General features: G+C 42.0%; 1 protein-coding gene across 7 annotated transcripts in view; it reads right to left on the reverse strand.

The window, feature by feature from the left end:
• The window catches only part of ASPH (aspartate beta-hydroxylase), a 584,233-nt gene that overhangs the window by 482,662 nt on the left and 83,512 nt on the right, over positions 1–18,059 (reverse strand). For 4 of the 7 annotated variants that reach the window (XM_086965790.1, XM_086965789.1, XM_086965795.1 and 1 more), the window contains 2 exons: positions 9,101–9,247; positions 1,009–1,053 (listed from right to left, as the gene is read on the reverse strand). In XM_086965790.1, coding sequence (XP_086821916.1) covers positions 1,009–1,053; positions 9,101–9,247 — 192 coding nt within the window. The remainder of the gene's footprint in view (positions 1–1,008; positions 1,054–9,100; positions 9,248–18,059) is intronic. The other 3 variants (XM_086965792.1, XM_086965793.1, XM_086965794.1) reach the window with 1 other exon arrangement.

Below are 18,059 nucleotides of genomic sequence, written 5' to 3' on the forward strand. Positions count from 1 at the left end.
AGATGCAGCCTCTCCTTTTCACCGGCGAGGGTCTAGTGTCTTCCTCTCACTTCCTCCTATGGGAGTTGGAGTTGGAACTTGGAAAAAAACAGGAGGAAGAACTCAGTTTTAGGAAAATGTAAAGAGAAAAGACCGCAGATATTCAGGATTGCATATGGTCCTTTAAAATGTGTCCTGCTTATATTATAGACTGCACGTGAGAATATGCCCATTGCTTCCACATTTAAAGTATTAACTGAACGAAACCAAAACGCAGAGTACTCGCTCCGGTTTATTTGCTCCTTTGTGTAATCCCTATTGTATGTACTTTTTAGGGGTAAACCACCAGTATAGCAGTGGCATAACGTAAAATTAAGGAGCCCACCTGCAGAATGTGAACAGGGGACCCAGAGTCTCACATATCTCACAAATATTCATTATTATTGGGCGGAATATTCATTGGCGTTGGGCGGTTGACCTGAGGATCTGGAGGCCCCTGAAGGATTGGAGCCACACAGGCTTGCGCTACACCCCTGCAGTGTAGCTGACAAGGTTTATGGACCCAAGTAAGGCAACTACAGGCCGTTTATTTCATTAATTCAGTCTGTACATTACATAATAAAATTACCATTTTACTCAAACATAATGCCAAACAAGCACAGAACAATTTGAATTGATCTCCTCTGCCCATGATCAAGATACAAATAAAGCGGTACATTTCAGTTGCCCATCACCATACCAAAAATAAATATCAAAAGCAATATCAGTAAATGTAGCCCATGGAAGCCTGAGAGATTAGATGCAGAAATTAAGAACAAGGGGATTACTCAGAATTTGGAATCTTAGATCATCCCTGCTAAGAGTCAGTTTAACAAATTTGAATATAGAGTGGACTCCATGCTGCCATTTGCTAAAGATAGTTTTAAAGATGAGAAACAGAATTTGTTAGAGGAAAGCACAATTTCAGTGGCAGGCAAGAAGGAGTATGAGAGAATTCTGAAATGATTGAGTAGGTCTACAATATCCTACCTTGAAGTACCTCTGATAAGTTATATCGGAAATCCTTGGCTTTGGCTGCATGCACAATAAAAACATGAAATCTGTTATTTATGAGTTTAGAAAAGAGAAATATTTTCTAATTGTTATGTCCTAACACAGTCAAATGCGATGCAAAATACAATTAGACAAAGAAACATTTACACTATAAATATTTTGGGCCTGAAACCTAAAACCCCACATGACAAACGTTACCTACCATCAAATAAATCAAAGATGCTTCTGCAACGAGAATAAACTTTTGCCAATATTGTTCAGGGTGCAGCTACCAATGACAATGCACCTTCCACTCTAACTTTAATGGACACCGCTAATGAGATGGAGCATCGCTTATAGAGTTCTTCACACTGGCTATGGAAGACGGCCCGCTGTCACTAAAGGTAGCTATTGAGCACTTGCAATTTAAAGGAGGACAACTGTACACAGAACAGCACACAGCATATTTATGCCTTATAAAGAAAGCTTACTGGCATCTATATTGGAGAATTTAAGGGACAGGTGCATTGGTTTTCGCATCCATAAATGCTTTTTAGGTCTCGCCTGAGTCAGCGCAAGCGCTGGCTCTGGTGAGACATTTAGTGTGTGGGCTTTAAAAAGCCAACCACAGCTTTTTGGCTGGCATTGAGCGTGCGGTTACGCGCACAATGGCGAGCAGAGTCGCCATCTGGCTTTCCTCTCGTCATGGTGCACACACCACTCGCCAGCCTGCTTTCACTTTTGCTGTCCCGCGCACACCAGTCGCGTCTTTTTCTTTTAGCGGGCGCGCAAACAACTCCTGGGCTTTTTTTTTTTTACTTTCATTTCTTGTCATTTCACCAACCCTGTTTCATGGCTTTCCTACATATTCTTCTATTTGTCCCCCTCAGGGGAATTTTAGTCCCCCAGAGTGTGATTGTGTAGTGTATCGACCGCCGACGTCAGACCTTGCTTTACCCTGGTCTGGTGGGTCGATCGGTTTTCTCTTCCTCTCTCACCTCCCTCCTCGCCCAATGGCCTCTCTTCCACTCCTTGTTTCACCTCATGCAGCATCTGCTTGTTTTAGTCTGCAAAGTTTTTATCTTTTTGATAATAAAGTCAGCATTAACGCAATGAAGATGAATAATGTATAAAGAGGAAACTAAAACAAAACAAAGCAAAGGCAGTGGGAATCAAATGTTGTGCATAAATTGTAACTTTTTCTGCACTGGTAATGTGCATTTGAAAGCTATAGAACAGCATCAAGGGCATATGTGCTGTTGAACAGACATATGTATAGAGAGACATGCCCAGGCAAGGCTGTCTGGTGTCTGTGTCCGTCTGTGTGGTGCTGATTGGCCTCCTTGTTAACCAGCCTCACACGAGGGGGTGCAGGTCTGTGCTCGTTACATCCCAGGTCATTTCGGTGCCCTAAAGGGACTTTGCAGTAACTTCACCAGCGCGGTGGGGTCACATTAGGTCGAGCCGGAATAGCTCCTAAAAGATAATGGTCACCTTTTTGATCACTCTTTTCAAGTTTGCGCACATGTTAACCACTGCCAAACGTGTATCCTTCTGAATCGATCGAACTCTGTCCACTTCTATGCTCTGATAATGTAAATATTATGCTCAGCCTGGGGGCTGAGCCCCCCACCTATAATAATCCACGTTACAGCGTTAATTTTGAGCTGGGCTTTTCAAACATCTATTTTTCAAGGGTTAATTATAAAGGTAATTGGTTACTGACAAATAATTGGTCACAGGTTACTCTATGGTAAGCTCTATGGTTGAGAATACCTTTGGGTGCTGACTTAGCCTTAGGTGTGCTGAGACAATTATACTCCACCAAGTGATTTATGCCCAGACATCAGTACAGAAACCGAATAATACATGAATGGTAACTAAGGCTGAAGAGTGGTGCATTCCCTCAAAAAAGTAGAATGCAGCTGATTAAAGTTAAATTGTTTGAGATTAGGAGAAGGCAATTGCAAACAGCATGTGGATGTGCTTTTCCAGGGCACACTGATCGGGCAAGCAATATATTATAGCAGCAAGTTAAAGTCCCTTTAAGGTAGCATTTTTAAATTGAATGTGTGAGGATGGTGATGATTTACTCTTAACCAGACAATAGTTTAATATTACAGAAAGGAATTACTCTCAAATAAAGCACCAAATTGTAATATTTGTAGTACTTTGACAAGATAAATGTAAGTGTGTTTCCAAGGTTGCCAAGAAGATTGAGATAATTAGGAGTGTATTTCTACACCACCCCTACACTAAGGTGAAAGAAAATTAAGGCAGATGGTGAACATCTTTACAGGAATGGCCCCTAATTTTTCTCAACTGTACTCATATCAATGCTTGTAGTAACATTTCAGATGGATGCCTGTAAATTTGTGGCCACCTTTCTTTCCATCAGCATGCACTGCAGTTTAGCACCGAATTTCATATACATTTATTTCTGGGTATGGGTTTCTTGTCCAAAAGGAAACACCATCATGCTTTTGTCTAGAGCTGCAGCCAGCACTATCTTGCCATTTGTTTTGCTGTTTGTGGCTTGAAACAGGTAGGCACTGATTTACTTTGTTTTCATCCATAACCGTACCACAGAAAGTGTGTTTCTAGAATATCCAGGGTAGTCCTGGGATCATATTCAGGCTATGGATTCTGTGGTTTTGATCGTCTGCTTGCCTAGAAATAGCAGTTGGTTGTGTTCTGGGGATGCCCATGTCAATTGCCCTCAAACCCAGGTTTCCGTGTTTGTGGCTCTGCACTATAAAGTATTAGGCAATTGTTGCTTGCCATGTGTTTTGTGCTCAGTCAAGTAATAAGGTGTCCAATTTTGTATGCATGGTCTTGCATTTACAGTAATAGCTTTAAGTACTTTCTCATGTAGCGCATATTGCTTGCTCGATTCAGACTTTTACATTTCAGTTAAGAAAGTGAGAGCAAAGTGCAGAGCACCTAACGAAGTTGTCGACAGGTTCTTCTTGGGCTCAAAGTGAAGATTCAAGCACAGTGTATATAAATCCAGCTGAATTGTGTGCCAAATCCTCTTCTTCAACGGAGATAATTAAAGAAGCTATCAGAGACATTGGTGAAAATTCTTAAATGTGTGCATTAATGTCAATATGGTAACATCTTCCGGATGTAGGTGTGGTAGGGGTTTGCTATGAAATTGGCAATGGGAGGCAGGTAGTAACAATACCTAAAGCAAGCACTAGAGTCTGCAGGTAAATGGTTTAGCTATAGATAAACTGCCATTAATACTAATTATTTGAGAAGTCACTAGTCTGTATCAGAAAGTTGGTCAATTAAATACCAGAGCATGGAACTTAAGGATCCGCAGTCAAGGCCCCTCATGGCAGATATGCATTGATCATTTAACTTTGCATGGAGAATAACTATTATCTGCGATTTTTCTTACATTCAGTGTGGTCAGCTGACGTATGTTGCAGGTTGCCTTCAGTACATCGGAAAAAAGTGATGATCTAAGCAGTGCTATTGGTCTTTTTAGCAACAAGGTCCATAGAAGTGGAGACAAGACGGAGTTATTAAAGGAGGTGAGTGGGCCAGACGAGACGAGTGTCATGGATTTTGGCTCAACAGTGATTAACTGAGATACAGTAATAGCTATATTATTTGACCGTCTATTCTCTATCCAAAAACGAATCCGTTGCTTTTAAGTCACAACTGCTGTGTCGATGGATGGGTGGTCTGGAAGACGTGGAGAGCTTGGTACTTAAGCAAAAATCTTTAGTAGCAGTTCAATCTTAGTCCTCTGGGCCTTGCCTTCCGCAACTAGCTCTGTGGCAACACAATATGGTTCTTAAACAGCAATGTGCATGGTTCTAACCGGGACACTACAGTACAGCTCTTCTTTAGCAAGAAGTCATTCCAAGATGGCTACGAATCATCATTACCATTGTTGTAAGTCTTTGAGACAGGCCCATCTTGTCAGGTGTTTTGTTCAGAGTTTCCTGTTATACCCGTATATACAAACACTCTTTGACGAGTGTGCCAGCAGGTTGAAACACCTCAATCTTGCTTCTGCAGTTTGAGCCTTCGCTTCTGCTCCGCTCCAGTCCTGATCTTACTTCAGCTCTGTGACACGCCTGACAATTGAATACCAACAACTAGGATAACAATGGGTCAAAAAACAATACTATCTAACAAATGTCTGTGTGTCTAGAGGGTACAACCGCGAAATCTACAAGGAGTATCTCTTATTGAAATAATTGTTCCCATCAGATTGCCAACCTGTACCGCCCTACATCATTTGGGATCCTTCACCCCGAAGGAAAGTGGTTTTATCCACTGTAGATTAGGCAGGTTGTAGCCTAGTCAAATTAAAGATATCACAGAACCAGGCAGCCAGATTGATCTATCAGCAGCCCAAGTGGCAATCGGCTAAAGCTCTGATAAAAAAACTCCATTGGCTCCCACTGCTTCAGCGGGCCACATTCAAAACTGCCTGCCTCACATTTAAATCTTTAAATTGTTATAGCCCAATTTTTATCAACAATCTGATACTAAGGTATGTTCCAACCCGTGATCTCCGTTCCAAACATCAAAACTTGTTGGTGAGCACAAAATTCAAACGTAAACGACACGGTGGGTCTCGATTTGGATATTTGGCACCACAACTATGGAACTCACTCCCATGGGAGATCCGTTCCTGCCCTGATCTACTTCGGTTCAGAAAGCAGCTTAAGACATGGCTGTTCATACAGGCACATGAGTAACCGTCCCTTCTGAAGTCATGTCAGAACAGTTAACTCACAACTGCTCAAAACAGCGCCATGAAACCTTGGTCAAAGTGCGCTTTATAAATTGGTTATAACATAACATAACAAATGTGTGTGTGGTGTTCTAAGGCATCAGGGGGTAAACTGACTAGCAGTGCAAAGAGTGTGAAAATATAATAAATGCTAAGTGCAAGAAAATTGGTTAAGATTGGGTCGTGTAAATGGAGAAACTATTTTAATAGAGTCCTATCCAATCCCAAAATTAAAAACAGTACGTAGTAGTGTTAACAAATAACTACTAGAGTTGGTTACTGGTCGACATGTTTCTGCAGAGAATTTGGAGCCATTAGGTCTCCTACTGCTTCCTCAGGACCTTCGTTACTGCTACTGCGTGATGTGAATAATGGTGAAGTAATATAAACAATATCACCCAATTTCTGGGGAATGCACGCCCCACCTCACCTGGCTGCAGCTCAGGTAAAACGGAGCACCGCTCTGTCCGTCGGTACTCCGGACATCCGTCTAGGCTGTCTTGTAGGGAGGTGTACCATTGTAGTAAGTATTTGAGACAGGCCCATCTTGTCAGGTGTTTTGTTCAGAGTTTCCTGTTATACCCGTATATACAAACACTCTGACGAGTGTGCCAGCAGGTTCAAACACCTCAATATTGCTTCTGCAGTTTGAGCCTTCGCTTCTGCTCCGCTCCAGTCCTGATCTTACTTCAGCTCTGTGACAGGCCTGACAATTGTGTACTGGGACAGGACTTACCTATATCCAAAACCTTAACCTGGCAAGAACCCTACTACAATTAGGAACCTGCATTTGAGTGGTTTGCGATTTTTTTTACCTCCTTATGCCGTCAGGCACTACTTTATAGAGGACAGCCCATCTGCAACACCTGTCACAACCTGGTGAAGCAGTGTGGCTTTCTGAAAAGAGAAAGGGGCACCCTTCCCTCTCTGCCTCTAAGAAAGATGAAACCCTATGTCCAACCTGTGACAACACTTTGTGTTCAGTGCCCTCCAAGTCAAAGTCAGCACTGCACACAATTTGTAGCTATTGGAAGACAAACAGGAAAACAAGGCAACCAGTATCATCTACTCCCACACAAAAACTTAAGGATCAGTGGGATGAGCAGAATCAAGTGTGTAGTAAAAATTAAACAATTGTGGCTACACAGCCGTATGCTTGTTTTCAGCTAAAGATGCACTGTGTTAGTGTTACTTGTAGTTCCGGGCATACAAGCAGGAAATAAAGGTAATTTTTTTTAATTCAACATTACAATGAATATGTACAGCATATAGGTGCACAATGTAAATACTTATTTGCAAAGTGACAGTTGCTCATGCTTCTCATATTAAATGTTTTCATAGAAGACCCAATAACCAATATGATGAGAGCATAAACATCAAGTAGCTGGACATCATCACAACTTCCAAAAACAAACAACACGGTCATGTGAGATGAACAATGAAAAAAATCGCTTAGATATGCAAGGTAAAGTGCGGGGGCTTAAAGATAGCAAATTAATCAGTTATTTTCCGCATCACATTATACATATCCCATTTTAGTTTTAATAAGGTAACTGTAAAAATAGGATGTCATCAGAGCCAGACATACGAATAAAGAAAACATGAATAGAGATCTAAGCAAATTAGAGCACTGAATGTTTTAGAATGTTTTAGAATAATCACCGATAGTTTCAAACTTCAATTTTGTTTTTAATGGAATGCTTTGAAAATGTGTCTATGTGCCTAAACAAAACACTGATGATGCAGGTATTGTTAAAATACATACTTCCAGCATATTAGTTTAATCAGGTTAATGAATCATCCTAAATTAAAGAACCTTCAAAACATGCAAGAATGTTTGATCAAACAGGAATTAGGAGTTTACATTGAAACTTTCACACGTTCTAGAACCAGGACTACTCCACTCATCGAACTTACTTCCTAGTGATTGCCATGTAGAACATTTGAAAATAGTTAGATGGTGTTAAACTGCTAGCAGGTTCTACATACCACTGCTAAGCAATGCCTCAAACAACTGCACTCAATGAATTGGTCAAATCCAGAGACGGGTAACTATACAGCTACTGCATAAGAGGGGATAAACAGCTGCAAAATGTTGCTCTCTCTTTTGTATTGGATATTGTCTATTTTTTGGGATGCTCAAACTGGCACATGTGCTATGAAAAGTGCAATTCACTTGCCACTGGCAACCTGTACCTTCTGGTTGCCACTGGCGAAAGTGCCTTTACATTCTAGCTTTTTTCTTAAATGCACAAAAGCCATAATGAAAAAACTAAAAGGTTTGTAAACAAATTTATAAAGCCAAGTCAACGAAAAAGTGAAATCGTTTCTATGTAACTGAAAAGGAAAGAAATCTGAGGAATTCTAAATACAAAAAACACATGGATTTGAAAGGCTGGAACATCATATGGCGTAGTACACTGTGGCCTCCAATAGCATACAAGAAGAGTACTCTAATTTCATTTCATCCACAAGTTTGCCAACACAAGGAAAATGGCATCCAATCCTAGAGTCAACCACCCATCTTAAGGGTATGTTGCCCATCTGCTGCCCATTCACTAAGTTTCCCTTGGGAAGGCAGGAATAGCATTTATGTTTCTGTTGAATGAGCTGATCAGTATTGAGGGGGCACTTAAAATGTGGGTGTTAAAGTGGAGTAAAATAATCTGGAACACACTGAAGCAAGCATTAATTCAGCACTTACATTGCAGTGTGAGCTACACTGAAAAAGGTTACAAATTTTAATGCTACAACAAATTTTCATTTTCTACTTGTGCTTAAAAAACAAGTACTACCTACAGGTTTAGGACTAAAAGTCCGGAACCCGATCTGCAACATTCCCTTAGTGGAGATATATTCAGCTTTATCACTTAACGGAATTGCCAACATGTTGCTGGACTTTGAAACGGGCTTTATTATGAACTTTGCAAATATGAAATGGGTTTGTTACCAATGGTTTCATTCAGCAATTTCCAAATACAGATTATAGTAAATTTAATAAAATTAAAACTTGAGGCTTGAAAAATGCGCTATCCTGGCAAAGTAGAGACTACTAATCACCAGCAACACTGCCAAGCACTTGCAGCAGCACTTTCTAATTGAAGAGTAAGGTAAAATGTTTGATACTGAAACCGTGTGTTTGTTAGTTTAGTAGAGTCGAGTGGTGTAGCCTATACTCTGTATACGGTTTACAGTGAACATTAGATTAAATGGCTGTGTGGGCTTGAGGAGAGCGAGGAGGAAATGCCTAAAAATGGACACCAGAGACATTGGCGTTTACAAATATTTCTATCGTACGAAGACACAAAAGAAAAAGTAAAAGTCTCTTACCCAGAACTTCTTCATAGTCTACAAGGTCAAACCAAACCACAGCCACAGACGTCCAGACTCCGAGCAGAGCGATGACCATAAACCAGGTGAAGAAGGAGCTGCCCGAACCACCTTCTTTCTTGCCATTCTTGCCACCTGTCTTCGTATCTGCAAAAGGTCAAATGCAAATAAGAATTTGAAAGTAATTTATAAGAACCGTCTTCTCCTCAGGGGAGCAGAGAAAATACTAATAACAAAGTTGTTGAGCACTCTTTTGGTATTTATACAATGGTACGAAAATAAATACAATTTCAAGATAATGCAACATTTTAGTGGGGAGGTTAAATGGCATGGAGATCGTACATGATCAAACTAAGCCATCTGTATGAAGATTCGGACTGATAACTATATGGAAGCAATTGAGGTTTATGAACATTTTTCAATTAAACACGTGTCAGAGGGAGCAAGAACATTTCAAGATTCCCATTTCTTAATTGTCCAGTCTGTACCTCTGACATATATGAACGAACTTTAAAGAGCCTGATTGGCTGGTTTCGTAGGGCACCAACATTTGAGCCTCGAATCTGAAAAAGCTGGACAGGGACAGAAATACTGCAGGTGCTCCTGGGGCCAGGCTGGCGTTATCGTCATTACAGGGCCAGGCAAAGTACTAAACAGTCATGAGATAGAGAAAGTGTTCTGCAAAGAGTGTACCAGAGCTCAACAGTGATGGAAGTTTTAATGAGCATAGTCAAAATTGTTTACTTTACCAGCATCTTTAAGATGGCGCCAGAGTCTGGAGCTTTAAATTCAAGAGGGAAATAAAATGGTTTTGCGGTCATCTGCTCCAATTACCCACTACACTGGCAACACCACCTGGCATCGCTGCTGCTCCTCTCCATTCCCATGCTGCACTGACTACATCGCCTATCCTCTCTACTCCAATGACTGACACATTTGCTGATGATCCTGGTCTCTACTAAGTCCACGTTCCCATTACTGCGGCTGTAGAAACTGGCTTCTGGGGTTTCTCCCCCGTGCATCCCTGCTGCACTCACCACAAAGCCTGCCTGGCATCTGTGCCTACTTTCCATTCTTACTGCTTTGTCTGCAGAATCTACCCACTTAGTGCTGATCATATGGACTTCAGATACACTGACTGGCCAATCTGACATTGCTGCCCTGCTGCATGGTCATACGGAGTCCCGAGATTTGTCTCTTAGGGAATCAGATGTTTCGAGCGTGAACAAACCAAGGGACTGCCAATGCTAAAAAGAAATCCTACTACCAATTGCAATCAATGTAGGAAATGCCAGCATGCACTACCAGTGAGATACCAGACTCCATTCAGTCACCACCCTAGAGAGAGGACACCCTCTGTATATTAGGAGCCGGCATGTCTTCCACCTGGAGTAACGTGAAGGGGGGGGATAGGTCTTACTGCCAGCTGGAAAGAGTTGCTGGGTTTCTAACACCCAGATGTTGCAGGGAACCAAAAAGAAAGATGGAAAAAGCCGGAATTTATTCATTTAAGTGCCCTGCTTTTTAAACGTATTTCTCCTTTCGCTTTACTCTTTACTGATAAACGTAGGAGTGTTTTTGTTTATAAACAATATGCTGTATGAAGCCAGAGCCATAATTATACCCACCCCAACCATTTGTCTGATGAAATGTATCAAACTAGCCCCTTACCTTCTCGTTGAATGGAAGCACTGCACGAAGATATAAGGTTTGAGATACTAGTCAGTAAAGTTTTAAAACCTTAGGTTTGTAAAAAGCATATAGAGGTAGTTATCCAACCTATGATATTAAAACTGCAAAAGGAAAGGCCACCTGATCAGTATGTTGTATTTTTTTGAATTTCACAGGCGAGAAGGATAATTTCGATAGGTGACATCTGCAAAGGGGAGAGGGGGTGTGGGCCGAAAGGGGGTAGGAGGAGAAGAAAGCAATTAGGGAGAATTCCAACGAAGGAGGGCATGGCTGCTTATAAATATTTTGAAAGCAGGATTAGTATTTTTCTTTAGTGCAGGCGAGGTCGCTAGCACACAGGCATCTATTACCTTTCTGACTATTAAAAAATATATATTATATAAACTAGGGCCTTAACACCTTTGACTCGCTTTTGGGAACGAGGAAAATGTGTGATCTCGACTTTACACTTAAGGGAAGAGAAATTAGAGCAGGTAACTGAAACAGATCCTGTTACTGGAAATATACCAGGGCAACACATCACAAACTCAGATGAGCAGGAAAGAATACAAGGCAGAAGCGACTCAACATTTTCTTACCGATACTAACGTTTTAGATTTGGAGGCAGCGAATGTAAAATGGATGTGTTCAGGGATAGTTAAACTCAAGCCTGGTCAAGAGAATCCTCGTAAAAGACCAGAGAAGCTGATCGTGACAATGTGGGAGATATAAAAGCAAAAGTATTTTAGTGGGACAGTCATCACCCGTGAGTCCTAAAATTGTAAACTTCTTTCACTTATCATCAAACTAAAATATTGAGAAAATCACTTTGTTTACTTATTTGTGAGAAAAAAAAATGATTCAACTAATCGCAATATATCTGTTTTGCCAGGTCCAGTCTCTGAAATGGATGTTTTTCATTTTTACACATTAATATCATGTAAATAAAATGAAATTGATAAAATCTACGTGTCAAAAAATAGATGATTTAAAACGAAGTGCGCAAAGAAAAAACTCATACTGTGCATTGACTCACTGGTAAAAAGGTGTTTTACAGGTTTCTGATTAAGTCTTGTGTAAAACAATAACTAATGCAGTTAATATTCTTTTAAAGCTCGCCAAACAACTATCAATCCAGTCATGAAACCTAAAAACAATATTCCTCCCATGTGCCAAATCAGCCTTCTCCTTCAACTTCGAGGATATATTCACAGAATGGCTGCCCTTTTTAGGAAAGAAGTGCTTACTGCTCCTGTCAATCCAAATGCAGAGCATTTATTATTCATTAAGTACAGACATAATAAATAGTGGACTAGAGAAAAAAGTAACACACCAATAATGGATCTTAATGGGCATATTGTTACAGTCCCAGGCCATTATCAGGCCTTCCCAACAAAAGGCATGGCTACCCTGCCAGACACAGAATCAGCTGTCACAGGAGGTAGAAGGCTGGGGTATGTCTGCTTAATAAAGCTAGCCATAAAGCTAGCTCTACTGGGAAAGGAATATCCCATGTTTGGTATCTGGAGGAACACTCCTCCTAGTGACGTAACTGCACCTGAAACCGGTATCCTTACTTTAGACCCAGCCAACATGTTAATCTAGCATATGCACAAAGGGCTAGTCCGGTTTATGGCAATAGTAAGGTCCAGAAATGGCTCTGTAACATGGAGGGGTACAGAGATAGTGTCCTCCTTTGCCGAAATGGAAAAAGTATCCATGTCCTCGGTTGGTGACTTGAAGCAGTGGTGGCCTGGTACCACTTTCTGCAAATTAATGTTTCCGACCAAACCTTTTTCAGAGTTTTTCTTGACTAATGAAGGGAGTACCCTCAAGATTACTTGAAGTTGTTGCGTGGCCTGGGCTATTGCGAGTCTCCTAGAGGTGAGGGGTCATTACCCAAAGTCTGAGCAACTTACTGGAGAAGCTGTGACTTTGCCTCCAGCCTTGAAGCATGCATTTAATCTCAGAGATTAAAGGATAGTACCTAGACCTGCAGAGGAGAGATTGTTGAGAAGCAGAAACCCACCCATCTTTCCGGTGAGCTAAACACACAGAAGAAGCCAACTGCTAAGTGAGACCATCTCCGGGACCAACCTGTGCCATGAGGGGTTCAGTGTGGTTCTTAAAAAAGAAACTTTGAGCCAAGCAACAACATGCTGGCCAGCATCCCTTCAGTCTAACAGACTGGTGCAGCAGCCGCAAATGTGTGGTAAACTCTGTGAGAAGCAGTCACTGAAGCAAGAGAACTGCCTCAGCCTGGAGGCTGCAACTGCTGAAAAGGTGCACCCATCAATATGGCTGAGAGGACTCAAAAGCGAAGGATTAGGACCTGCAAAAGCTGCACAGGGCAGCGCAACTGCCAAAGACCGTTTCCAGCAGTGCAAAGATTCTACGTCCCACTTTCGACACCGTCCCACACGCACGTCTCCTTTCAAGACTCCGGGAGATAGGACTGCGAGGGACGGTGTTGGAATGGTTTCAATACTTTCTAGCCGACCGTCGACGGGTGATCTGGGCTCCTCCCTTCTCCGCTGTAATGCCATCGCTAGAGGTAGGGGTGCCTCAAGGGTCCATTCTGAGCCACACCATTTTAACATCTATATGGCACCTCTAGCGAGGGTAGCGGAGGAGTTCGGGGCCCGGGTCATCTCATACGCTGATGACACCCAGCTCCTGTTTACCTGCAGGAAGGGAGAGGTTTTCGACAGCGACAGAATCAAAGGTTGTCTGAGTGCAGTGTTTGCGTGGTTTCAGCGGCACAGCCTGAAATGCAACTCGGATAAGTCTGAGCTGCTGTTTTTCGGCTGTGCCCCCGATCCGGGCTGGAAGTCGTGGTGGCCCCAGGACATGTTCCCTCCTGAGGATTCATCCTCCCAAGTGAAAAACCTTTGAGTGGTGTTTGATGACGCCCTCTCTTTTCGACCCCATGTTCTGGGGCTTTCTGGGAAATGCTTTGGCATCCTCAAAATGCTCAGGAAATTCCTCCCACTGCTCTCCCTGCAATATCGCAAGACTGTGGTCCAGGCGCTTGTGGGGTCTCGTTTAGATTATGCAAATGCGCTCTTCGCAGGCCTGTCAAAATACCTGTTGTCCAAATTGCAAATTGTCCAGAATTCCGCGGCCAGAGCCATATTTGGCCTGCCAAGGAGAGCTAGTGCCTCATCGCTGCTAAATAGGTTGCACTGGCTACCTATTTCGAAGCAGAATCAGGTTTAAAATCCTTACGCTGGCTTTCAAAGCCCTCCACTCTGTTGGCCCCAACTACATTAAGAAGCGCACTGCTTTCTATGTTCCGCGGAGGAAGCTGCGGTCAGCCGATTTGGCCACAATGGTTGTACCTGCTGTTAAAGGAGTCCGGATGGGAGGTCGGTCCTTCCAATATGTGGCAGCTCGTTTTTGGAATGAGCTCCCTCTCTCCCTCCGCAAAGCTAATAACCTCCTAGCTTTTAGGAAGGAGTTGAAGACTGTGCTGTTTTCCGCGTAATCAGTGTAACCGCTGTGTTTCTGCCTTTCTGTTTCTGGGTTATCAGGCCTCTTTGCTAAAGCGCCGGGACACCCCTTGGGGTAGCCGTGCGCTCAAAAAAGTACGGCTATAACATAACATACGTAGTAGAAACTAAGTATTGCCATGCGTGGTGTGGGGTTGGCTGGCTGCGGGTAGTTGATAGCAGAGCCTGGCTACAAGACATGCCCTGCAGTTAGCTCCACTCCACGTAGGACTAAAGGCTGTGCGTGGTGTTGTATAGTGTTGGCTGCCTGCATGGAGTTGGCCAAAGGCCGTGCACAGCGTGGTCTTGGCTGTCTGTTGGGGGGGTTTACTGCAAGCCAGGCCCCGCAACAAACTCTCGTCATACGCGGCGGCTTTACCTATAGTAATAAAATATTACTATAGCCTTATAGCCCGCCGTAGCGGGCTATACCGGCTATTAAAGGCCCGCTGAATCATTAAAGTCCCTCGCCGAAGGCGAGGGACTTTAACGAGACGGCAGGACTTTAATAGCCGGTATAGAGCTGCTACGAAGAGCTATAAGGCTATTAGAACATTCTGCCACTAGAGGGCAGAATGTTCTAACAAATTAAACAAAGGGTTCTCGAAGTTCGAGGAGATATAAATCCCCTCGAGCTGCGAGAAGCCTTTGTAGAACATTGGAATGTTGCTCGGCGGGCCTTTTCCGGCCCGTAGAACCATGGAGCACTCCATTGTCTGCAATGGAGCTCCCAACATTCCAATGTTCTAATTTGCATTAAATAGCTGTGGGCATTCACAGAAAAATACAAAGGTTAATCTAACGTTATAGTTCAGAGTGAATAGAAGATATGTTTTTTTTAAAGTCACTGAAAAAAACACAAAGGTTAAATTGAGGTTATAGTTAAATGAATGTCAGTGACATCGTTTTGAACCTCCCCTCCCCCCAAAAAAGTAACACAAACATTCACCAGTTATAGTTAGCATAGCTAACTAGAACTTATGCACCGCAATGCACTGCTTATGACCTCACATATTACATCACTCATGACGTTCAATTACATCAATTAGGACATTACTGATGACATCTCAAATGATATTATTGATTACATCACTGACCTCATCCAAGCCTCTTTCGTACAGATTACTTTAAACTAGTATGGCATTAGAGGCCTGAAATGAAGTGCAAAATAGCACAGAATAATATGAAGCACCATTAAACCTATCCCAGACACAACTCTCTCAGGTGTAGCAAGCATGTGCTCTGTGCATTGACCCTATCCCATACCATACACTTCATAGGTAGCCTAGTTGACTTTAACAATCAACCACTGATATGGGAAACCCTTGTTGCACAACTTGTTCCACATGTATACAATTATTCAGAGAAAGTAAGTTCCTCAAGATACTCAACGTCTGTTCAATAATTAATGACCTACGACAGACAGCTTACACAGAAACCAAACCTACATTGAGATAGGAGGTTGATAGGAGTAGAAAAGTGGGTACTGTAAACAGTGTTTACTCTATAGAGAGTTTACCACACTCTTTCAGAGTGCGAAACTCATCAGAAATGCACCACAACGTATTACAAAGTATCTACTAAGAACAGCATACACTATGCAACATTTGTCAAAAAAGACACTAATCGCTTAAAATAACTAACTTCTGATGGTGCTAAAGATCATACAACCTGCAGTCTTCATACTGTGGTGAAAACTTAACAGATAGACTATCTTTTGAAGCAAAAGAAGCACATGTACACATGTTAGTACCTGGTGCACACAGTATATGTTATGCAGAAATTGTCATGCTAAGAGTATTCTGTCCAACAGTTAAAGGCTGCTTACAATACTTAGTATATAGCAGGTAGAATCTGCTGTGTCGGAAACTTTTCAGCAGTGATAAAAAAAAGTGTGAGAAACAATGAACACAAGTCAACAGTCACCTGCACACAGAGTTAGTCTTCAATACAAATATTTATAATGTGTTCAATAGCGCTACACACCTATGGTGCATTAGAAGCTCATGCGTTTTGTAAGCACATACTAATTAACTGCACACTGCCTGTAGAAAATTAGATAGAAAATAAATATGGTAGTTATCCACCACTATGTAAACTATAAAACAAACTAAGTCACCGGATGAGGTCAGTAGTGATATCATTTGAGATGCCAGTGATTTCGAATGATGTCATAAGCAGTGCAACTAATACTTACCGCTGCTAACTATAACTGGCGAATGTCTCTGGTTTCTTTTTTTTTTTTACTTTAGTTCAAAAGGTTTGTGTTGTCTGACAAGCTCACCTAACTGGAATGTTACTTTAACCTTTCAGAGACAGACAGACAGACAGACAGACAAACACCCCGCCCCCACCCCTCCCAACCACAGGTGAATACAAGAAAAAATAAATTAAGTTCTAGGCGTGCTGACATTCTACTTTTATGTTGCCTGTGGACCGTTGAAGTAACCTAACTGCACAAGATAGGAAAGGCCTTTAACCCAGAGCTCCTTAGAAGGTCAAGCAGAGACACAAAAAGATCTGACAACTTTGAAAAAATCCTTATCTGCAACTGTAATCTGATGTAACTATGTAACAATGTTTTATGCAATGTCCTACCTAGAACTATGACGAGGACCCACGGTCTGAAACCAAGGCTATTTGTACTTACTGGAGCCCGAATTTCCTTCGCCGCTGCCCGGTGGAGCTGTCCTATGCAGCTATAGCGGAGTCTGGCCCTGGGTCACCCCATTGCCGTCACCTACCCAGCCGGGCAACGGACATTGTTCTCACAGTTTCTTCATGGTTCTATATTGCTCGCTCTTCGACTACTTTGACTGCTTTGTTCCCCCCTGGAGTTTTTCCCCCTTCAGATCTACCTGAAGCGGTCTGCTTACATCCCCCATTTTTACCTTTCCCTTTCACCGACTATCTTCCATTCCCCGATGATGTACGTCTTGGATATGCTACACGCTAATTTCCTATATTAATATGTATGCTCACGTTTCTCTCCCAAGCATACAACGGTAGCTGTAATCTGATGTAACTATGTTCTATGCAATGTCCTAACTCATGTAAAGCGCTCTGATACCTCCGGGTCTAGCCAGCGCTATATAAAACTTTTCAAATAAAATTAATAAATAAATCAAAGTTAGCAAAACCTCTCAGCTTAATTTAACGTAGGCTGGCAAAAAAGGGGTGAAAAAACACGGAGACTCTACTATTTGATTTAAAATCAGACTATTCATGTTCTAGTAAGCGATACACTGCATGCACAAATTCCATGAGCATGCATAGCAGGTTGAAGGATACCCTCAACAAATGTTTTCAACATAAAAAAGGTGTCCTTCGCACCTTCAGTTGTTTACTGGCATCCATTTTCTCTTCCAAAAGAGTGACGTCGAGAACCCACAGTAGAGGGTGGAGCAACCGTCCAATCTCCCAAAACAAAAGGGCTTCTAGCCAGCAAAGCATGCACAATCACAGATCAACAAGAGGTGGTTGCAGATTCCATTCAGAAGCAAAGATCTTGGTCTAGCAACACATTACATTCTAGTTTTATTGAAAAAATAAAGAATCCATAATACACCCGCCTAAATTATTTACTCAGCAATTTGAAATAACAAAAGTAAACAACCTTCGATTTTAGGAGGTGCTCTTTCCTTTTGCTTAATCCAGGACTATTTGGTATACGATGGCGTAAAATCTTTCTCGTACATTTGAGCAGCCCTGTTCCCTCCCCAAGACTTCCACACAAGCATGGATCATATTTCACATTTCACTGCAGCTGCTTTAAAACTAGGCCAGTTCAAATGAAA

Source organism: Lissotriton vulgaris, chromosome 4_1, assembly GCF_964263255.1.
Source record: "Lissotriton vulgaris chromosome 4_1, aLisVul1.2, whole genome shotgun sequence".
NCBI classification, from domain to species: domain Eukaryota; kingdom Metazoa; phylum Chordata; class Amphibia; order Caudata; family Salamandridae; genus Lissotriton; species Lissotriton vulgaris.